General features: G+C 45.3%; 1 protein-coding gene across 8 annotated transcripts in view; it reads right to left on the bottom strand.

Annotated features, from left to right (window-relative positions):
* The window catches only part of ATP1B4 (ATPase Na+/K+ transporting family member beta 4), a 39,763-nt gene extending 18,668 nt beyond the window's left edge, over positions 1 to 21,095 (bottom strand). For 2 of the 8 annotated variants that reach the window (XM_070366375.1, XM_070366376.1), the window contains exons 1-8: positions 20,769 to 21,083; positions 16,596 to 16,854; positions 12,510 to 12,638; positions 12,136 to 12,240; positions 8,803 to 8,999; positions 8,108 to 8,164; positions 4,224 to 4,319; positions 3,368 to 3,494 (exon numbers count right to left, since the gene is read on the bottom strand). In XM_070366375.1, the coding sequence (XP_070222476.1) occupies positions 3,368 to 3,494; positions 4,224 to 4,319; positions 8,108 to 8,164; positions 8,803 to 8,999; positions 12,136 to 12,240; positions 12,510 to 12,638; positions 16,596 to 16,854; positions 20,769 to 20,831 (1,033 nt within the window). In that variant the 5' untranslated portion in view covers positions 20,832 to 21,083. Of the gene's footprint in view, positions 1 to 22; positions 3,495 to 4,223; positions 4,320 to 8,107; positions 8,165 to 8,802; positions 9,000 to 12,135; positions 12,241 to 12,509; positions 12,639 to 16,595; positions 16,855 to 16,988; positions 17,660 to 20,768 lie in introns of those variants that run through there. The other 6 variants (XM_070366374.1, XM_070366372.1, XM_070366373.1 and 3 more) reach the window with 6 other exon arrangements.
* Between the last annotated feature and the right edge of the window lie 601 nt (positions 21,096 to 21,696).

Raw genomic sequence — 21,696 nt, 5'->3', positions numbered from 1 at the left:
GGTACAGTTTAGAAAGAGGAAATCATACACTCCTTTTTTATTTTAATTTATTGCTGTCAACATCTCCCCAAGACAATATTAATGTTTTCTACATGAAGATTCCCAGCAAACAAATGCCTAAGAAAGGTAACGTTAGAATAATAATTTCAAGGGCTAAGAAGTAAAAAATCCTAAGTCTAGCATGGACAAAAATCATGAAGGCATTTGGAAGTAGTATTTCTCATTGACAATCAAGTAAAACCAAGTGCAGTGCAACAGATGGTGTACAAATCAAATCCTGATACAGCACCATTTAGGGGACTATTTAAATTAGTCCACTGGAAGTTTCTTCAATTGTTAGAATCCAGTTGTAATAAATATAATATCCAGTTCTGTATAATAAAGCTATTTTTAAATGTCCTGGCTGACATCCCCAAGTATCCTACTTCTATTCAATATTGCTTTCAAACTGTGGAAATGATGGATTCCGTTGAATGAGAAATACTGTATGACAAAAGATTCATAATTCCTTGTCTGTTTAATAGTCAACGTATTTAACAGGATAATGTATTATGTATAATATATAGCACCAGTTGAATTCCTGTGAAATGTTAACTATTCTAACTCAAATTTGACATATGTTTTAAAATGTCTGGGATATCTATCATTCATTGATTTTTTAAAAGATGGTACTTCCTGGTAAGCAGCAGCTCAGAGTAGAAAGAGCACTGGACCTGGAGTCAGATGCAATGCTGGTTGTTTGCACTAAACGCTCTCTAAGTTCCTTTCCAGATCTACTGTTCTATTGTCTGTTACTACTAAATCTTGAGACTTTGATCATTTGAGCTCATTGTTAGGTTTTCAAGTTGTTATCTTCAAGTTGGTTTCTTTTTAAAGGTTAGTTTTGAAAGTCGAATTTGGTAAGGAAAGGAGTTGAGGGGAGACAGTTTCGTTGTTTTTTGTGTTTTCCACAGGTCTGCTGTTCCATGTCTTTGAATCACTTGTTAATAGCAGTCAGCCCCCCTTTACTGTCACTAAGAGTTGGAAAGGTGTGTGGGAAGGAGATTCCAAAGAGCAGCAGCAGTCCTTTCTGCCATAAGCCAAGAGAGAAGCAGTACCTGAGAGACCAGATTGCTGTGATATGTTTACATAAGTGGCTCAAATTCCCATGATTAAATACCGTGGACTTTCTTAAGAGAGTTCACTTAAGCAAATGTTGCTTTTGTTCTCAGATTTCCTTCTTCGCCAACCCACTTATATTTACAGCTCCACATCAGTGTCTGACAAGTAGAAATCACAAGCCTAAAATGTCCAGAATTGATCTCAACATCTTCCTCTCCATTCCTGCTTCACTCATGTATTCCCAGTCTTAATCGACAGTATCACCATCCCAGGGGTTCTTGCCAAGCTCAGAACCTTAGTGTCATTCTTGATTCCTTCTCCCTCACTGCCCATTCCCCAGTCTTGTCCCTCTGCAATGCACCCTTCACAATGTGGCTGCCAAAGTGCTCTTTCTGAAAAGTAAGTATGATCACAAAGCTTCCCTGCATAAAATGGTTTTGTTTGTTGTTGTTTAGTCACTCAGTCGTGTCTGACTCTTTGTGACCCCATGGACTGTAGCCCGCCAGGCTCCTCTGTCCATGGAATTTTTCAGGCAAGAATACTGGAGTGGGTTGCCATTTCCTTCTCCAGGGGATCTTCCCCACCCAGGGATTGAACCCGTGTCTCCTACGTGTCTTCTGCTTAGCAGGTGGATTCTTTACTACTGAGCCACCTGGGAAGACCATAACATGCTTTAATGACTCCTTTTCTCCTACTGGATGAAACTCGAAGGCCTCTTTCAGTACCTGTATGCCTTTCTAGCCCAGTCCACTGCCTCTCCCTGCTGTTGCTCTGAGCCCTTTACATTCAAGTTACATGAGCTGCTCACAGTTACCCAAACACAGTTGCATGTGAAACTTCCTCTGCTACTTTCTCAGCTTGAGTTATTTTTCCTCGTGTTCCCATAGCATTCCCACATACTAATATTAAAACTCTTGTCACACTATATTGTAGTTACTTCTTTACTTGTTTGTTTTCACTACCAAACTGTCAGTTCCCTGTTTTGGGAGAAGGTAAACATTGTAGAGGAGATTCCGACTCTGGATATTTCCAGGTGGCCTTTAAGCTTGCTTTGGACCCTGAGACACTATACTCTTCTCTGACACTCTCTTTTTCTCCTGGTCCCAGCCCTCCCCCTAGTAGAGACAAGCAGCGGAATGGTCATATGGCCAAAGATAAGACAAAGCAGCCTGGCTGATCCACAACCTGGATAAACATCTGCCTCGTACCATTTTTTTTAAGAAAATGAAAAGCTGGCTAATGGGACTTGAATATAGGGTGGCCTGGCAGGAGATTTCTGTCTTACCATGTATCAGTCAGGAGACCCTGACTTCAATCCCCAAAGGTGTAGCAGAGGGTGTGAGGGTGGTCAACACATCCATCCCTGAGGTCTCAAAAGAACATCACACTACTGTCAGACAAATAGCCCAAGAAGAATTAGGTGGTGGAGATCATCCTTGCCTTTTCCTTTGCCTGAAGCTGAGACAACCTTTCTGCAGGAACATTTGCCTTTGGATGACTACACCATAAAGCAAGGAATCTAATAACAGTCACATCCATGTGGTAGGTGTTCTCCCCAGTTGCACTGGGCCTCACCTCCCCAAAGAAGTCATAGGGAAGGTCTATGTTCTGCTCTATCCCAGAACAGCATCCAGTTATCAGTGACTTCTGTTCCAGTTGGAGATCACCCAGTTGGTAAGCAGTATTTAGTTGCCCAGGAAAGCCTATTTCACAAGCAGCCTTGGATACAGACTCCCTGGGCATGATGGCCCTAGGTGTATTCTGGATTGGTCTGCTTGGTGATTCTCAGGGCAGGACCTTGCCAGGCAGGTTAACAAAAAGGGTTAGTTATCAGCCTGGTTGGGAGGAATCTCACCTCTAAAAACAACACATTTTTAGAAAATATGATGAATTTATAATCATTACAGAAATTGTCCTTCATGGCTACTGTGAATTTTATCAGATACTATGTTTACACTACGATGAGACTTCTAGCAGCAAGTATGGGTTTTGGTTTTAAGTGGGGGAAAAGGAAACAAATATAATCTATTTGTCATCAGGAGAGACTACCTTTAAAAATCAAATAGTTCCCACAATGCCATTTTGTACATATGTCAAAGGCAAGGAAAAATGGTCTACTGTCTCAGGTGTCCATCTGGCTGTGTCCTGATTGAAGAAGAGAATTCAGGTGCTACCAGGGTAACATGAAATAAAACAGAAACAGAACTGGTGGGAGTGGCCCCCCGAAGTTCTTAGGTTTCTATGTTTAGAGTAAAGATTACCCTACCCACAAAACGATCATTGATGACGTCATTTATGATGCCTTTGCCCTTCAGTTGGCACTGCACAGGCACCGCTTGGTTCTTCACTACATCTGTAAAGTGCATTGCCACCAGCGGGGAGGTGTAGTTAACCTGTAGGTGGAAGAACAATGAATTCTAAGTGGGAGGAGGGGCGGGGTTGTGGGGAAGGATAGCAGGATGGATGTGATTGGATGCTCAGTGCAGGATGGAATAACCTCCACAAAGGGAACTGTGTAAATCCCATGATGCCAAGTCACAGGTGGCTGAAGCAACTGAGATGCTCTCTCTGCCCTGGGACTTGGGGGAAATTACACGTTTCTCTCATAAGTCAATGTCAGTTGTCTGACTGTCCTCTGGGGAGAAGCAGTTCTAACTCAGCATGATATGGTTTTCTGGGTATCAGACCATGAATCAAACCAGAACTAGTATTTATTAAGTCTCCATGCTGGTGTTGAAGCCTTCACTGCCCCAAGACGCCAAGCAGGAGAAAAAGGAACCCGATTATTTGGGCATCATTGAGTGCAATGGTTAAGTGATTAGTCTGCTCCTGGCTCTGCCACTAATTGTCTGTATGACCTTGGGCAAGTCACTTCCTCTCTCTGAACCCTCATTTTTCTATCTGTAAACTGAAGGAGTGAGGCCACACCATGTTTGAGATTCCTTCAGATTTGGCAAGGAGTGGTTGGGATAGGAATTGGTGGAGTGAACTCCGGGTCTGGGCCAGCAGCTGTTCACCCCATTGTTATTACTACCTGCTGCTCCCTGATTCTCATTGATCCCAGTCAGCCCTGCCTCTGAGCCCTTTCTGACAGCAAAGACTAAAGGGGAGTACAGACTTACATGAGTCAGTTTGCCATAGTAAGGGTAGTAGCGGAGGTCAAAAGAAGCCGACTCTGGGTAGTAATTGATGGATCGGATGTCGTTTTCATCACCTCTCTGTAAGTAGAAGCAAGTATGTATCAGGTGGTGGGTCCCTGAGTTGGAGCCTGAGCTAAAGGGGCCTGAGGCCCAGGTAGAAACACTGTGTGTCCATCTCAGGAAGATCAGGAAAGCAGAGTGAGGCATAGCTCAGGCCAGACTTATTGCCAGAGGAGTGTTTCCAGGGAGAGACTGGGCTTTGGCTTTGCAGTTCAAAGAATTCTGAATAGAAGGCCCAGACATGGAAGGCTGAAGGTTCTCACTGTAGCTCTGTGCTGGCTCCTAGGAGACTCAGGCGGAAGGGCTCCGAGGGGCTCTAAAGGGCTTGCAGTACCTCGTGTTGCTCTGGCAAGAGGGCCTACCATGCCAGTCCCTCTGCAAAGAATCATACTGGACCTGGCACCCAGCCTTGGACTCTGGAGCCGAGGCAGGTGTAAATTAGAACATGCTCTGTAAATCCCACTCTACAACACCATGCACGTGGTGTGCTCGATTCTGATGGAGGTCAAACCAGGTGCACAGGGACACAGCCTGGACGTGGCTCACCTAAACGCGTGTCTCTGACCACATTCTCTGAGGGGCTTCATTACAGGGGGTGGGGTCAGGAGGATAAGCAAAGGGGGAATGACTAAATAAACAAGTCCACCCTCATTTAACTTCTATGTAGAGTACATCATGTGAAATGCTGGGCTGGATGAAGCACAAGCTGGAATCAAGATTGCCGGGAGAAATATCAATAACCTCAGATATTCAGATGACACCACCCATATGGCAGAAAGCGAACAAGAACTAAAGAGCCTCTTGATGAAAGTGAAAGAGGCGAGTGAACAAGTTGTCTTAAAACTCAACATTCAGAAAACTAAGATCATGGCATCCGGTCTCATCACTTCATGGTAAATAGATGGGGAAACAATGGAAATAGTGAGAGACTTTATTTTCTTAGGCTCCGAAATCACTGCAGATGGTGACTGCAGCCATGAAATTAAAAGATGCTTGCTCCTTGGAAGAAAACCTATGACCGACCTAGATAGCATATTAAAAAGCAGAGACATTACTTTGCCAACAAAGGTCCGTCTGGTCAAAGCTATGGTTTTTCTAGTAGTCATGTACAGATGTTGAGAGTTGGACCATGAAGAAAGCTGAGCACCGAAGAACTGATGCTTTTGAATTGTGGTGTTAGGAGACTCTTGAGAGTCCCTTGGACTGCAAGGAGATCCAACCAGTCCATCCTAAAGGAAATCAGTCCTGAATATTCATTGGAAGGATTGATGCTGAAGCTGAAACTCCAATACTTTGGCCAACTGATGTGAAGAACTGACTCTGGAAATGACCCTGATGCTGGGAAAGATTGAAAGCAGGAGAAGGGGACGACAGAGGATGAGATGGTTGGATGGCATCACCAACTTGATGGACATGAGTTTGAGTAAGCTCCAGGAGTTGGTGATGGACAGGGAGGCCTGGCATGTTTCACATGGGGTCACAGAGAGTCAGACACGACTGAGCAAGTGAACTGAACTGACCCTCATCATAGTATGTCAGGCAGGGCTTTCTGCCCATGCGTTAGGTTTGCCCTAGATAGCTGAGGTCTGGAGGTAAGAGACAAATAGTGAATCACTACTAGCAAATCACTCACTCGGGTCGTGTGATTACTTCTATCAATATACTATAATGGCTTATTATAAACTGAACTCTCCTTAATTTATTCTAGTAATTACTTCATCCTGCTTGACTTCCACAAGTGGGTGTGGATTTGACCAGTATTGATTATTATAGAATGTATAATGACTCAATTTTTTTTTAAAAGACAGTTCTCAGCAAGGTTCCATGTAAGCTGAAAAATGAATGACTTCCACTAGGGAACTCTCAGTTCATTTCAGTCATCAGTCATGTCTGATTCTTTGTGACCTCATGGACTGCAGCACACCAGGCTTCCCTGTCCATCACCAACTCCCAGAGCTTGCTCAAACTCATAGCCATCAAGTTGGTGATACCATCCAACCATCTCATCCTCTGTTGTCCGCTTCTCCTCCCACCTTCAATCTTTCCCAGCATCAGGGTCTTTTCCAGTGAGTCAGTTCTTCCTATCAGGTAGCCAAAGTATTAGAGTTTCAGCTTCAGCATCATTCCTTCCAATGAATATTCAGGACTGATTTCCCTTAGGATTGACTGGTTCAATCTCCTTAGGGAACTCTATGCTATGCTATGCTATGCTAAGTCACTTCAGTCGTGTCCGACTCTGTGCGACCCCATGGACTACAGCCCACCAGGCTCCTCCGTCCATGGGATTTTCCAGGCAAGAGTACTGGAGTGGGGTGCCATTGCCTTCTCCGAGGGAACTCTAAGCAGGACTCAATCCAATTACTATGCTAGTTTAAGACTGAGTTCATCTTCATGGTTTATTTATGTATTCTAAAAAGTAATGAAATTTATTTTTGGTGAATGGTGTGTGGAATCAATTCCACCGTTTGTAGTCACACCTCTCATGTGTGTATGTTTATACATGTTCACATATATGTGAACAGAATGAATGTCCTTCCTACCTTGGTCACTGGGCAAGCACGGCCTGATCTTTCAAAGCTCATCTTCAGTGTCATCACCTCCCATGTGGAACTAACCTTTCCTTCCTTTATGTCTCCACTGCATCTGTATTACTTGACTGCCTTGATTTCAGAGACAGATTCATATTTATCTTGGCACTCCCAGCACCCAGCAGAGTACCTGGTATTTAATAAGTGATTCATACATTCTTGTTGAATGTGAACTGCTGCTGCTAAGTCGCTTCAGTTGTGTCCGACTCTGTGCGACCCCATAGATGGCAGCCCACCAGGCTCCCCCGTCCCTGGGATTCTCCAGGCAAGAACACTGGAGTGGGCTGCCATTTCCTTCTCCAACGCATGAAAGTGAGAAGTGAAAGTGAAGTCGCTCAGTCGTGTCCGACTCTTAGCGACCCCATGGACTGCAGCCTACCAGGCTCCTCAGTCCATGGGATTTTCCAGGCAAGAGTACTGGAGTGGGGTGTCGTTGCCTTCTCCATGAACGTGAACTACTGCTGAATAAATGCCACCTTTTGTTGCTTTCTGATCTGCCACCATCAAGACTGCAGTTTTGAGTGGCATTTCTGCTACTGAGAATGGGATTCCCTGGTTTCACTTATTTGTAAGACAGCTGCCCAGGACTGGGGGTACAGTGGCTGTTAGCAAACAGGAGGCAGCTACTGCCAGTTTAAGAAGCAAACCCAAGATCTAGGGCTTTTTCCTACAAGGGAGCTAATTGGCACAGATGAGATAGGAGTTAATGGCCCCTTGAAGGACAGTTAGTTAGCATATTAATGGAGTTCTGTTTATGCTTCCTTTGTAGTCATTTGTTATTGCGACACCCAGTGCCACTGGTCATTGCTGCAAAAAGTGAAATTCAGTTTTAAAACCAGGGACTAATGACTCTAATGAAAGCCGCTTGTTTAGTTCAAAGAAACAAGTAATTAGAGCTAAAAGCAAAAGTGTAAACAGAATCCCAATTAATGACTTGGCACATTGTTGTTCCCAGCTGTGGCCCTTAGCTGAGGTTCAGTCCTTGGCTTTCACAGGTATAAATCAGCACATGCACACACACACACACGAATACACATGAATGGAATGCTTTCTGGAAACAGGGAGGACTGAAGGTATAAATGGAGGCGTAGTTATGAAAAGATTAACCCTTTCCCTGACCCTTAGCCAACCGTCCATGGTAAAGCCCTTGGAAGAGATGACCCATCTTTTTGCACGAAACAGGTGTGCTAACAGTACTTATTCAAAAGGGCACTTTACCTGAACTTTGCAGGAAACCTTCACAGGGTCTCCACGCTCAGGACGAAAGCCAACAATCTAGCAAAAGAAAAAAAATTAACAGGTTTGACAGTAAAAAAGTAGGGCTTTTCTAAATCCCCCTAGAGTCATCACTTCTTTAGGCACAACCTTGATCTATTTGTCCTCTCAGAAATGTTACAGAAAGTAGAAGATGCAAAATATCTTCAAAGCTACACAGCTCAGCTTACTCCTTGTTTTATTTGTGGCTGATATTCATACAATGGTAACCGCAGCAAGATTATCTTGAAGGTGTAAAGAATGTACTGGTGTCAAGAGGAGAGCATGCCTAATAAGGCTCTGCCACCCCAAGGCATGGCAGGAGAGGAGGAAAATGCATTTCTTGTAATATAAGAATTGCCCCCCACACCACCTTCATGTCAGTCTCCTGTGCCAAACAGCTCAAGATCTCATTCCTGATACAGGCATCCAAGGGCAGGTTCAGGGGTGCTGGAGAAGAATCCAAATAGAAAGTGTTCAGGGAGAAAAGGAATTATTACTTGGTAGGTTTATCCAGTTGTTTGTATTACTGATGCTCTTGGTAAAAATGGCCAAGCTTAACAGTGTATAAAGACAGAACCCAAGAGACATGGAGTGGCCAGGGCCTTCCTACCCAACTCATCCACTTTTCATCGCCAGAGTATCATGGGCCAATATACCCGGTTCATCTTTAGAAGGATGCAAGGCTGTCCAGTAGAGTAGCCAAAAGTTGGGTCTTCCAGGCCAGAGCAGTTCTTCAGGAAGGAGCGCTTAAATTGGCAGGCCTTCTTGTCTTCATCCTCATCACCGTCTTGGATGAAGTACTGGCCTGGGGGACAGTCTACATTCATTTCCTCTTGAAGACTGTCATTGTAACCTAAAGCATGTGGGGGTGGCAAAGGGTCATGTTAGGTGCTGCAGAGAGGGCCAGGTTTTCAGTGGTTCTCCCTGGTTTCCTTTCCCCAGCTTACTTGTGCTCCTTTGAAAGCCCACTCAGTCTGTCTTAGACCCTGTGACCTGGCATCAGGGGCCCCAGGCCCTTCAACAACATCTCTCCCAAGAAGCCTTCTGGGCTAGTCCCCCTAGCCCACTTGGATTGCCTGTCCCCTTGCTTCTCATTCTCTTGGAACTTCTTCCATATCCGTCTCTGGATTGTATTATGTTTGTCGCTTTATAACTCTTCTCTATTTTCCATTATTTCTTTTCTGACATGGTAAATTGTAAACGTGGAGGGCTGCCTCTTCTATTAATACCTCTGGGAGAGGAAGAGGCACATAGTAGGCAGATTTTGGAAGAAGGACTGAGTCATATCAAGGCATGGGATATACATAGAGGCAGAACACAGGGGTTATATCTCTTTAAGTTCAGTCTAGGAAACCTCTCTTTGAGGTTGATCAGAGGCACCCAATGCAAAAAGGTGAAAACTGTATGTTGTGGAACAGGAGGAAGCAGGAGGAAGAAGAGGAGGAAATAAACCAGCTCATTCTTTATGGAGGGAAGTTAGCACTGAAAAGTAGAAACTTAGGTTGAAAGACAGGAAACAATGACAAACGTAGGGTCTCCACTGAGAGGTTGAGGGGTGAGGTCTTGTCTTCTGAGACCCGAGGCACTCAGAGTTAGTGTCCCTTTCCCTTGCATGGAATTTAGCATGTGCCCAAGGTACACATGGCTTTCCTGATAGCTCAGTTGGTAAAGAATCTGCCTGCAATGCAGGAGACCTGGGTTTGATCCCTGGGTTAGGAAGATCCCCTGGAGAAGGGAAAGGCTACCCATTCCAGTATTCTGGCCTGGAGGATTCCACAGACTGGGGTCCATGGGGTCGCAAAGAGTCTGACACGACTTAGCAACTTTCACTTTCAAGGTACAGGTATCAGGGAGAGGGCTGAAAAGGTCCATCTGTGAGCTGACTGGGCTACTAGATGCCATAGAACTGGGCTTTAGAAATGACTACATTATTCCCAGTTTGGTTCTCAATGATGAAATCCAGTTAGTCCTATTAGATCCAGCCTCCATGCATTTATGTTCCAAGTAGCTCAGTTTTCAGAGGAGATTGTGCCACCAGAGGTAAAACTCCAAAAGTACTGCTGGGCCCTTATCTAGACGGACTGTGACTTGGGCTTGATATTAGAAGCAACTGGGAATTTTAAATCTATTCTAGTAAATTTTAAATCTTAGTTATGGCTAAGCTTTTATTTTTCCTTTGACAAATCTACATTCAATTCAAGGTTTTGTTTTAATCTCTCTCTTTTTTTAATCTTTTTTTGAAGAATAAGAACTATGTTCAAATAACTTTCTAAATAGAAACTCTAATCACGTGTTCGTTGTTTCTCTTGAGGGTGTTCCTTTAAAAATAATGTGACATGGGCATGACCCCTTATTGCAAAATCTCTGTCCTCACAGGAATGAAATTGATACTCTGATGTCTATTTCAGAGATGTGTTCCTTTTAAACAGGGCATATTATCTACACTTAGGCACTAAAAAAATCCAATGCTTTTCCTAATGTTCCCCACCTCTGTCATCAGGTCAGAATTGATATTTCTGCATCTTCTCTCTTCTCAGAGGAATTTCCTCAGCAGAGATTCTGATAGTACATTTGCAATAGCTCACAAGCATTTTGAAAGAAGAGAAGATATTGTGCTGGCTATGATGCCCAAAACATTTTGGGGAGTCAAAAATGGGACTCCATGGATTCAAAAAGAACCATGCTCCTCTCATTTTACAGGTGAGGATTCTGAATCTCAGACTTAATCAAAATGACACTGATACAAAGCTGAATTTCTAATTCCTGGTCATATGGCAGCAGCAAAGAATTGTGAAAAGCAGCACTTCTTAAGCTTTAAAGGGTGTAAAGACCACCTACAGACCCTCATTCAGCAGGTCTGGGTAGGGCCTGAGATTCTCCCTTTCCAGCAAACTCCAAGTGATACTGATGTTGCTGGTCCCTGAATCACACTTTGAGTAGCAAGGGTGTCAAGAACAGAAACAAGGGTTTAAATTGAAATACTGGTTCAGCTACTGGAAGACTTTGATCAGATTTCTTCCCCTTTCTGAGCCTCAATTCCCCCATTTGTAAAATGAGGACAATAGACTCTGCGATGCAGGGTTAAAGTTCAGTGACAACATTTATGCATTTAAACAAGGCTTCCTATCATGTAAGAGAATCCTCTTCGTTCACTGCCTGTTCTGTAGGCCACCCCCATCACTTGGCTTCAGCCAGGCCAGGACAACCAAACCAGTCTGACGGGCTTTTCCTCCACAAATAATAGGTGTAGTTAACCCATGGATTTACTTTGATAGCTGGAGAAATACAGAGACTGTGGGCTCTATGTTTAACCTTAACCAAGCTGCTGCCTCAGTTTTCACTTGCCCCTGAGAACATTATCTGATAATACTATAGAGATAGGCATCTTGAAAACACTGGCTATCAAAATGTTGGAGTGACTGCCACCCAGAGGTTTGTCCTCCAACTCCCTTTTGGATTGCTATTTAAATAAAGAGACTTAAATAAAGGCTTTTTAAGATGGATCATCCTTTAAGATGGCTCATCTCCAAGAAATGAATTCTCTCACCTTGAGAAAACACAAGAGGTAAGAGTCTTCCAGTTCTGGAGAACACTCTCCTTTTCTCATCACCACCTGCCCCCCCCCGGAATTATCTTTTATAATTGATCATTATTGAGCCATCTGGATATGTCCAGGACATAACTAGGTGCTCTAGGGTATTCCAGAAGAGAAAGCAAGTTCTGTGTTCTAATGAATTTATCACCTTACTGGCTTATATGCTTTCATATAAACATGTAACTTACCATCTTTGGCTTTATATGCTTTAAGGCAACATACAATCACAAACCACAATAGTTTTGATTGTATCTACAGGTGCTGAGGGGGATGCAAGGTAACGAAAAATGAAAATGGGCAGTGTTAGTTAAGACTGGGATTTCAGAGCCAAGTGATTTTTGAGTTCCCACCCATCACCTTTCCAAAGATATTCTCACCATTCAGAGGCACTTACCCTGGAGAAAGCCATTTAGACTAATCACATAATGCTGCCAAGTGTCAGGTTCAGAAACGTTGAAGTTGAAGTTAAGGCTATGGGCGAAGGGTCTGATCATAACTCCTGGCAATGAAAACAAGTCTTGGATATATTAGCCCATTCTTGGGATAATTTTTGTATCAATTCCCATGAAACCATTCCCCCCAACCCCAACCCCAGGCAATCAAAATGAAAAGGACCATAATCTGCCAAGTACCATTTTACTTTTACTCCTAATAATTGAATCCCTAAGTCATTACCGGGAAAAGCCAAAGTTAATTGAGGCTGAACATGCCGTGCAAGCAGATTTCTGTCCAGGGTGTTCGGACAGCTCAGGGTATTTGGGCACTCACCAGGAGGCTTCACCCTCTCAGTGAAGGTTGGCATGTAAGGACTGATGGTCAGAAATAGCGTGTACATGCAAAGGGTGATCACAGCAGCCAGGGAGGCATAGAAGAAGAAGTAAATGACTAAGATCAGGCCTGCAGAAAAATCAGAGATGAGGGTGGTCAGTGCTGGCCAATAAGCCCTGTGTCTGCATTTGAACTCACGAATCAGAACCAGCGCAAACACGTGACATGGCTTTTTTTGTAATTCCCCAGATTCAGTATGTCCTTGCTTATTCAGATTTCACCGATTTGAAATTGGTGAGAATTGCGTCAGAGGTCTGATTGCAGTTTTACCTTTACAGCATCTCCGATGGAAGGGCTTGCTGAGCAAATGATGACCATGAACTAGATTATAGGGGAACAGAGTTTAAAGTACTGCAGAGGGCAAATTGCTTGGGAGTCCTCTGGGCTATGGTCAATGTCCTATGTACAAATCATTCTCTGCTATTCATTAAAGCAGGTGTCCTAAAGAGTTCTAGCCACCTGGTTCCAGTGATTATATATATTTGCAAGTGATGAAAACAGCATTTCTTTTCACATAGCCCATAATTCAAACTTTTGCTTCATTTCCATTGGACTTGCCTCTAATGAAGGCAAAGCAAGGTTTCACTTTATGTACTTCAAATCTTATTCATGTTTGGCAAAAGTTTAAGTGACTCTGATTTCAAAAAGAACACTAACACAGGATGGGGAATGAAGGAGGGGGCAACTGTACTTATTGATACCTGCCACCTGTGAGCTCTAACTGTGCACTTGGGCAAGTTATAGAACCTGTGGGCACCCCCCGATTCCTAGCAGATAAAATGGTGATAAGTTTAGCACTTCCCTCATATTCTGATCTGTGTCCCTAACAATATTTGAAATTCAGCCTTTCCTTCCATCCTGTGCTGATGCTACCATTTCCTAGCTGTTGGATGTTAGACGTGCTATTTACCTCTCTGGGCCTCAATTTCCTCATCTGTAAAATGAGGATAATAATAGTACTGACTTCTTAACATTGAATGATGCATATAAATAGCATAGCACAGAGCCTGGCAGACACTCAGTGCTCTATATATGACACTCTTCATCACTGTTAATATTATTATTGCCATGGTTTCCGGAGGCACAGTTGTGTGAATTCTCCCTCTGTGGGCTGGATCAGGACCAGGTTTGTCCCGGGATTAGGCAGCACAGAATGAGTGAGTAAGCATGCCCCTCTTTGCGGCCGTCTCAGAAAATAGCATCTAACTCTTCTCACAGCAGTACCATGATGTCAGAACTATGGATTTGAACCATATCATGAGCTGGAAACCAGAACAAACTACCTAACTCTGCTGTACCCCAAACCAAATCCAAATGTCAATTTTTAAATTGAACCATGAACCGAATAAAATTAACAGCCCCCAAAAGGAGTCGGGAAAAGGAGAAACAAATTCCTTAGGAATTTAACTGGAGGTGAACCTTTATGTTTTCTAAGATGCACTAAAGTGGAACTGGAATACAAACACCTCACTTCAGTTGGAGTCCCCAGAGAAGAAACAGCAGCACCTTGTGTGCCTGTGGTACTTGGCTGCTGCCCACTGGCTGGCCTGATGGGTTGTGCCCTCTGCCTCCTCCTCCATTCTCCATTGCTCTACCCCTGTCCTCATCCTGGCAACCCATCCACAGCTGGAACCATCCTGGGGGACCAGAAGGCTCAGTTTCATGGATGAAAGGAAAGCAATAGAAGACAGGTACATTCCTTGGGAGACATCTTCCTTCTTGCCGGGGATGTGTGGCTGGGAAGCTGTAGATGGGAGAATGGCACAAACAATGTGTCCCCTCAGCTTTGCCCAAGAGTCTGTGCCCTGGAGCCTGTGATAGGCTGTCTCAGCTACACTGTACCACCCCCACCCCCGGCAAAACCAAGCACTGTACCTACCTGAACCCATTGATCCCTCCAACCTTTTCTGCTCCAAATATCCAAATTTTACTTGGGCTGCTCCTCTAGGTAATCCAGGGTTCACCCCTGAATGCCCCACCCAAGCTTGGATAGACGATTATATCTTGAATAGACAAGATACCCTCAATCCCAACTCTTCAGTCCTTCCACTAAAACACCCCATCAGGTCCTGAGTCCTTTACCCATCAGGGCCTTGCTCACTGCTAAAGTTCATGAAGACAGTGTGGTGTTCTGGCAAGAGAAGGAACTCCAGTGTTCATCCAACCTGGGTTTGAGTCCCAGTCCTGCCACTTATTAACTGTGACTTTAGGTAAGTTACTTACCCTCTCTAAGCCTCAGTTTCTGCATCTGTAAAATGGGGACAATAATATTACTACCTCATAGACTCTGGTCAGTACCCAATAAAATAACATATAGCTCCTATGAATAGAGGTTGCCCAGCTATAAGAGGAAAAGCCCAGAATATAATAACAGGCTGGGTGAATATGTCTGTCATGTTGATGTCCAGGCTGGACAGGGTTAGTAAGTGCTTAATTGGCACCTAGTTCTCAAGCAAGAGGACAGCAAGGCATGTGGTGATCTGGGCATTAACATCACTATTTGCCCTTTGCCCAGGGTTAGCCTTCTGAGACCCACTTCCCAGAGGCCTGGATATGCAGTGTCCCCACTGGCACATCTCCCCTGGACACTCGAACCTTCCTCCCTTGTCCCCACGTATTGGCTTATGGATTCTTCTCCGCAGGCACAATTTGGATCAGCTCATCTGGTTAAATTCCAATGGCTGTTTAAGGGTTAACGCGGGGCTTCCTCTCCCAGAACCACACTTGGATTTCACAAGGCCTGTTTTTTCAGTCCTCTTTAGGCAAGCCAGAGACAGCTGTGCCCCCTTTGGAGCCCCAGTGAGTGTCCTGCATTTGTCTGCAGCTTCCAGAATGTTGGAATGTTCCTTGAAAGGTACATTTGTTCCAGTCAAGAGTTGAGAGTTTGAGGGATGGGCAGGGGTGGGGTTGGGAACTGAAGAGGGGTGAAGGGAGGTGGGTGTTGTTCAGAGCCCCACACCTGCTATTCCCAATTCCAGGAAGCGGGGCTGGCCGTTTCACCCTGACTGAGCTGAATTAGAAACATCAGCTACAAAGGAGAGAATTCTCAGTTAAAGGGGCCTTTAGAAGGCATGAACGTCGACTTCAGCAATGTAGACTCTTGGCACTGGGGAACTCTTATTTCATCCATAGACTTAGCTGTTTTTTCTTCCATGGGGTAACTGAGTTCAGACCAGCAGCTGCTCTTTTCCTGGGATGTGCAGAGAGTGTGGCGAGTGTGAATTTTACCATAAGCTAAATCTCCTGAGAAGCATCAGCATTAAGAGTTCAAGAGGTGAGTAGGAGGGACCCTGGGAGAGGAGTGCTGGGGAAGCTGTGAAGTGACAGTGGTGGCTGCAGATGGACCGCAGTTCTGCCATGGATCAAGAAAAACAGGAGCTTGGGCTTAAATCGCTAGAAATGATCCCTTTAACCCATTTCTCTCTAAACACCCTGGAGCCGTAGAGCACCCACAACCTGGGGCCAGCGGCAGCCCTGGCTATCCTTCTCTGACGTTACGGGGTGAACTGATGAGACTCTACAAACCCTTGGTCAGGTTAGTAGGGACCTGAGTCTCGTATCCTAGGAATAGTCTTCTGCGTAATACTTTCGGTTTTACCATGTTCATATCTTACCAGAGTCTCAGGCTGCTCCTGTGAGACAGAAAGGGAGATACTGCTTCCCTTGTTTATCAGGTGAGGAAACTGAGGCTCAGAGAGGATAAATGATGAGCCCAAAGTTACAGAGAGAAAATGACAGGTCTGGGGCTTCCATAAAACCTGTGCTTTTTCAACTCATTCTTACTGTCTTTCTGCACTACAAAATGCTGTTGAGCCCAGTGGATTTCAGCTACACAATCGTCTGTTCACCCACTTGGAGTTTGTTCTGATGAGATCTGCCCATTATTTCCCTAGGCGTGGATCCGGTTACGTGAAGAGCTAAGAGAAGTTTGCAGACAAGCCCATCCAACGTGTGGTAAAGGAGTCCTGGACGCCAAGCCGAAAGCAAAGGACACCCGACTGGGGCATTGGGACCACTGGGACTTACTCCAACTCTGACCTGTTCGGGCCAGAGATGTCCTTTTCTCCGGATCCCACAGGTATTCATTGACAATCTGCAGTTTCCGCCACCAGGCACTGTCTGTTTCCTGACTGTGACTATCTTCCTCCTCCTTCTCCTCCTCTTCTTTCTCCTCCTCTTCTTCCTCCTCCTCCTCCAAATCAGGTACCACCATCACCCTAGCCTCCTCTTCTGCTTCTTCCTCTTCATCCGCTAAGTAGTTCTGGTTCACTTCATCCTGATCATCCTGAAACAGTGACAACACACAACCCCTTTTTTTGGAAAAGAAAATTTCCCATGGCACATCCCACCAGCCAAAATAAATGAAAAACAACTCAATATTTGGAGATGCTTCAGGTGTCCACTTACCCAGAAACATACCTGTTGTTACAAGAGGCAGATTTCTTTCTCTCTTGCAGGAAATATTATTTCTATGACCCATTTTGACCCAATATTCTTTCCATAGAGGTGCAAGTGTTATTCTCAGCTGCAGGCATTTCGGTTGTTCCCCTAGGACTGTTCATGTCATTACTCTGTCCTGGGGCCATGGCTTCCTGTTAACTTTGGCCTGTCAGGGCAGACTGAGCTCAACACTGGAGGATGGAAGAGTTTTAGACACTTGTGTCTGTGATGGCACATTCTCAGTCCAAGGCAGCTTTGTCCTAACACTCTGGATGCTTTCAGCTGCTCACCCTCACCATCCTAAGTTGTGGCTAAAAATAGCTTGGAATAGACATCAGGAGGAAAAGCCAGCTGCTGTACCCCTCCTCAAAACTTAGACTGTCTTCCCCACAGAAACCAGAGATTGGGGGTGCAGTTCTTTGCTGCTTCTCTGACTATTGCCCATGCTTGAACCTCTGCCTGCCAGAAGCAGGTTGGACGGGCCACCTGAGTGCTGGGATGGCAACTGATATTTCCTTCGTCTTCCCCACCCCCAAGCCCGTACCCTTGGCAGAAATCTGGGCACGTAGGAAATGCTCAGCACATATTTGTTGATTGACTGATTGCAGCCATTACTTGAGATCTGAAACTGTAATCTTCTCCAAGTGGTTCTAAGAAAATTAAACAAAAAAGAGAAAAACCCAGACTTCACCAAATGGTATTTCAAATGCCTCCCAGCCACAGGCTGGCGAGTTGGATCTCTGCTCTTTGTGGGTCTGCCAAGGCTCATTGCAGCAGCAGAAAATGAGGCCACCCTCCCTTCTCTGTGCTGTCCAAATCTGAAGAGCGGCAGGGCCTGTGCACCTGTTGGGGGGATGTATCCAGTGATAGAGGCCAGGGGCTCCATGCCGCCCTCTCCCTGCCTGATTCCTCAAAGGCCATTTAGAGGACACTCAGCTGAAAGGGCTGACGTGGGGGGCGGGGCGGGCCAGAGAGCTAGATTGTTCAGGATCCGTAAAAGTGATACAGAACGACAAGGCTCTACTCTCAGCATTCAGTCTGCCCAGTGCTGTCTAGCTCTTGATTACAAGCTCTCTTGAATTGCTCTCTAATTTCTTCAAAGGTACAGTCTTATGTCACATGTGTATCAGACCTGACAGGGGCCTTGAAGAGTCACTTGTCCACGTGCGGCCCAGAGAGGCAACAGGATGTAGCCAGAATCATGCAGCTAGTTCAACGATAGAGCAGACAGTCTCTGAACCCATGTCTTGCAATATCCCTGACAATGATGTTTCTCTCCTACCACTTTGAGCGCAAAAGCTGAGAGGTGGTTGAGCAGATTGACAGAGCACAGCAATATGTTAGATTCTGTGTTCCCAAGAGGCTGAAGGTGCTCACAACTGGAGATTTCTAACTCTGACAAGGACTCATGGGATAAGGCTTAGGAAAATAACCCCCCATCACTCAATGTTAAATGGATTAATACATGTTCTTGAATCTCTTTCACTTGTGTGTGAACATAGGTACCCATTTGACCTCCAGAATTACATTCTGAGCACCTGGGGTGGGGGTGGGTGGGACGGGGCGGTATTTTCTAACTCCTTGATGACCCTCCACAGCATGGAGCCCACAGCTAGGTAACCAGTGGGCACCAAACAAACATCAGTGATAACTGCCTGACTGAAAACTCCTGAACCATGCCCTCGCCTAGGCACTCATCCGGACTGTAGTGGGTAGTCAGTCATCCTGGCCTCCAGAGAATCTGATCTAACTGAAAATCTCAGAGAATTTGAAGTATAACATTTCAAGGTGAAGGAGTTTCTATTCCCTTTATATTTTCGGGAAAATCTCCTTTCCTCTCCTAGTCGCCTGTTTTGCCTGCTCTCCACCCCTGCTCCACAGAGGAGGCAGCTGGCTTTGGCCTCTGCCTGATCTTATTTGTAGATATGAGCTTTCACGATAATCCCATTAAAGATGGCTTGTCATTAAAGCTTTACCCTCCCGGGAAGAATTAACCTTCTCAGAGCTAATTTCCCCACAGCTCTCACACTGCCTGGGCTTCAGGAACCGCAAATATCTTTCCCCCTTGCCCCAGCTTCCATGTATAGGAGAACCTCACACTGTACAAGAGGGGCGCTTTGGGGGCAGCTCAGTGTTTCATGGAACCCAGTAGGGAACACTTTTGTAATGAGAGGGCCTGTTTTTGTCTGTTTCCTAAAGTGGCACTGACCTCCTGTGATAGTGTGTGTGAGTGTGCAGAGATGGAAGAGTGGGTGTGTGCTGGGGCCATGCTGTTGCCCTAAAAGGAAAGAGTCTGAAGGGCAGAACATGGCTCCATTTTGAGCACTCTAAATATATAAGCATATAAACAAATACATAAACAAACAGTATGACCCGGAAGATAAATTTGTGCCCTGCGTTGAGTGACACCCTGTAAACATTCGAATGGTTGATTAATTTTGAAAGAGACATTAGCACACAGTTATTCACTGCATCAAATCCTCTCTTTGTAAACGTGATCAAGTGTTCCCAATAAAGCAAGATCCCCTGATGCATTTAAAATCCAAAACGAGGGGCAGATAATTAAACTTGTACACAACACTTTAGCAGCATTATAGAGAAAAGAATCCAAATAAGGAATGACTTTGTATGCCCTACAGACTATGACTGCTCTGAGAACTGGAAGGGACTTTGGGGAACGTCAAAAGAGAGATTCTACAAACCATGGCTAGAAAGTTATGAGAAGCCCTCCACAGGTTGGTATGGGGTTAGATTTGTGTCTTCCTCTGCAGGCTGTTGAGAGTCTCCAGTTAGCTCCTTGGTTGGGGAGTGGCCATTCCCCAAGAAAAATGGATTAAGCTTTGTTTCTTCCTGAGGCTCGGATCACAGCCCTCTCTGGGGGAGATTTCAGAATATACTTCTCAGCAAAAAAAAAAAAAAACACTGCATGTGGCATATACTCATGATTTCTAGCAAAGTAAATGCAAGGAAACTTTGGGTTCAAAGAAAATTTTAATGCACCCTGGAGATAAATGGTGACATTGCAGGTGGGGTGTGTGAGTGTTGGGCAGGGTGGGGTGGCAGGCAGGAAGGCCATGGGTGCTGGAGGGTTAGGGAGTTGCATGCTGCAAATATGAAAGAGCATAGGATGAGAAGTGAGGAAACCTGCATTCTCACTTCAGCTTCTCCAGTAAATGGCCAGGACCTCCCGTGCCCTGAGCCACAGCAGTCTCCTTACGTGATGAGGGATTCTAGAGAAACGATGTCTAGGACTGCTCCCAGCTTCTACCTAGTATTCCAGTATTTTAGCTATAGCTTGGAATTTCAGCTTTAGAAAAAGAGTAGCTGGGTTCCTCAGAAGCTCCCACCCAAAGGGACTGAGACAACTGGGTAGGCAAATGCCTTTCCTTTCCTCTTTCCCTTCCCTTCTCTCTTGACTCCATTTCTTGCTATTGGAATGAAACCTCTACTCCCAGACTCCAAAAGGTCTGTTCAAATCCTAGACTCCTACGAAAACATTGTAGAAGACGCCTTCATTCTCTGGCATCTCCCCTGTCCCTTGTCTTTGTTGCACAGGAGAAGGGCTTCCTCCTTCAGTCTAGCCACTCAGGGTGCAGTGGGGTCCCGGGAGTCACTGCTCACGCTTGAAACCCTGGGCTTCCTTAAACTTCACTGTTTGTGCCCATCCTAAAGAGAAGCAGCCGTGAGTCATGACCTACACACCCCCCACCCACCCCATTCTAAAGGGACAGCAAAAATATTCTGCTTCCCGGGACTCACAAGTCTGTAGCGATAACCGTAAGGCAAGGCCGGAGCCCTTCTGGACCGGAGCTGCCTTCTCATGGCTGTGCAGTGGGCAGAGGTGCGGCAGAGGCAGGCGAGTGGGGGAGAGCTCCGGAGCTGCTGCTGGTACAGGAGACACTGGTTGCTGGGGCTACTTGGCGCCTAGTAAAAGTGAACCCTCCTGGCATGAGCCCTTCCCCAAAATAATCTAACATGCCCCTCTCTCATTGGTTGGCCCCTTCTCTGAATCAAAGGAAAGCCCTTATGGAAAAGCAAGCTCATCATTACAGGGAGGGGGAGATATTCTGGGTCACAAGGATGAGTGACTCGCCCCCCCCGCAGCTTCACGTCTTCCCACTCCCTGCCCTTCTCTAGCGCCTGAGCTACTATGGGCCCAATGGCAGTCTTCAGTTGTGTCCTTCTCAGTTGAGAGCTGGATATCAGTGCATGCAGGGGGTGGGGCCTGGGTGGGAGTTGGGGGTGAGGGGAGTTGGCCAAGAATAACTTTCTTTTTTCATAAGGCTGATCTCATGCAAAAGGATCTAAGGTGTCAGGAAAGATTCCCTTTGCTCTCCCCACCTCCCCTGCCCCACACTAAGCCACATATAATATTCCTTATTTGTGTCAATCCACCAGCCCCTTAAATATGGATTATTCATTTTAGAGGCCAGGCTCCTGCTTGGCTCCTCCCGCCCACCAAAGAGGGCCTTGGATATAAAGAAACCTTTTTTCTCTCCCACATGTCAGAATGGCCCCATCAGCACTGCCCCTTACACACACACCCCTTGGAATCCTGGCCAAATTTCTGTAGTGGTTGAGATCTATATTTATCCCTTAGCATCAGGGCAGGGAACAAGCCAGAACTTTGCAGTGTCGGTTTCCCAGACATATATAACTCCTGAAGCCAATGTGGGATCCACCAAAA

The sequence above is a fragment of the Bos mutus genome, chromosome X (assembly GCF_027580195.1).
Source record: "Bos mutus isolate GX-2022 chromosome X, NWIPB_WYAK_1.1, whole genome shotgun sequence".
Lineage (NCBI taxonomy): Eukaryota > Metazoa > Chordata > Mammalia > Artiodactyla > Bovidae > Bos > Bos mutus.
The sequence above is the reverse complement of the archived record's forward strand: the minus strand, read 5'-3'. Positions and strand labels throughout refer to the sequence as shown.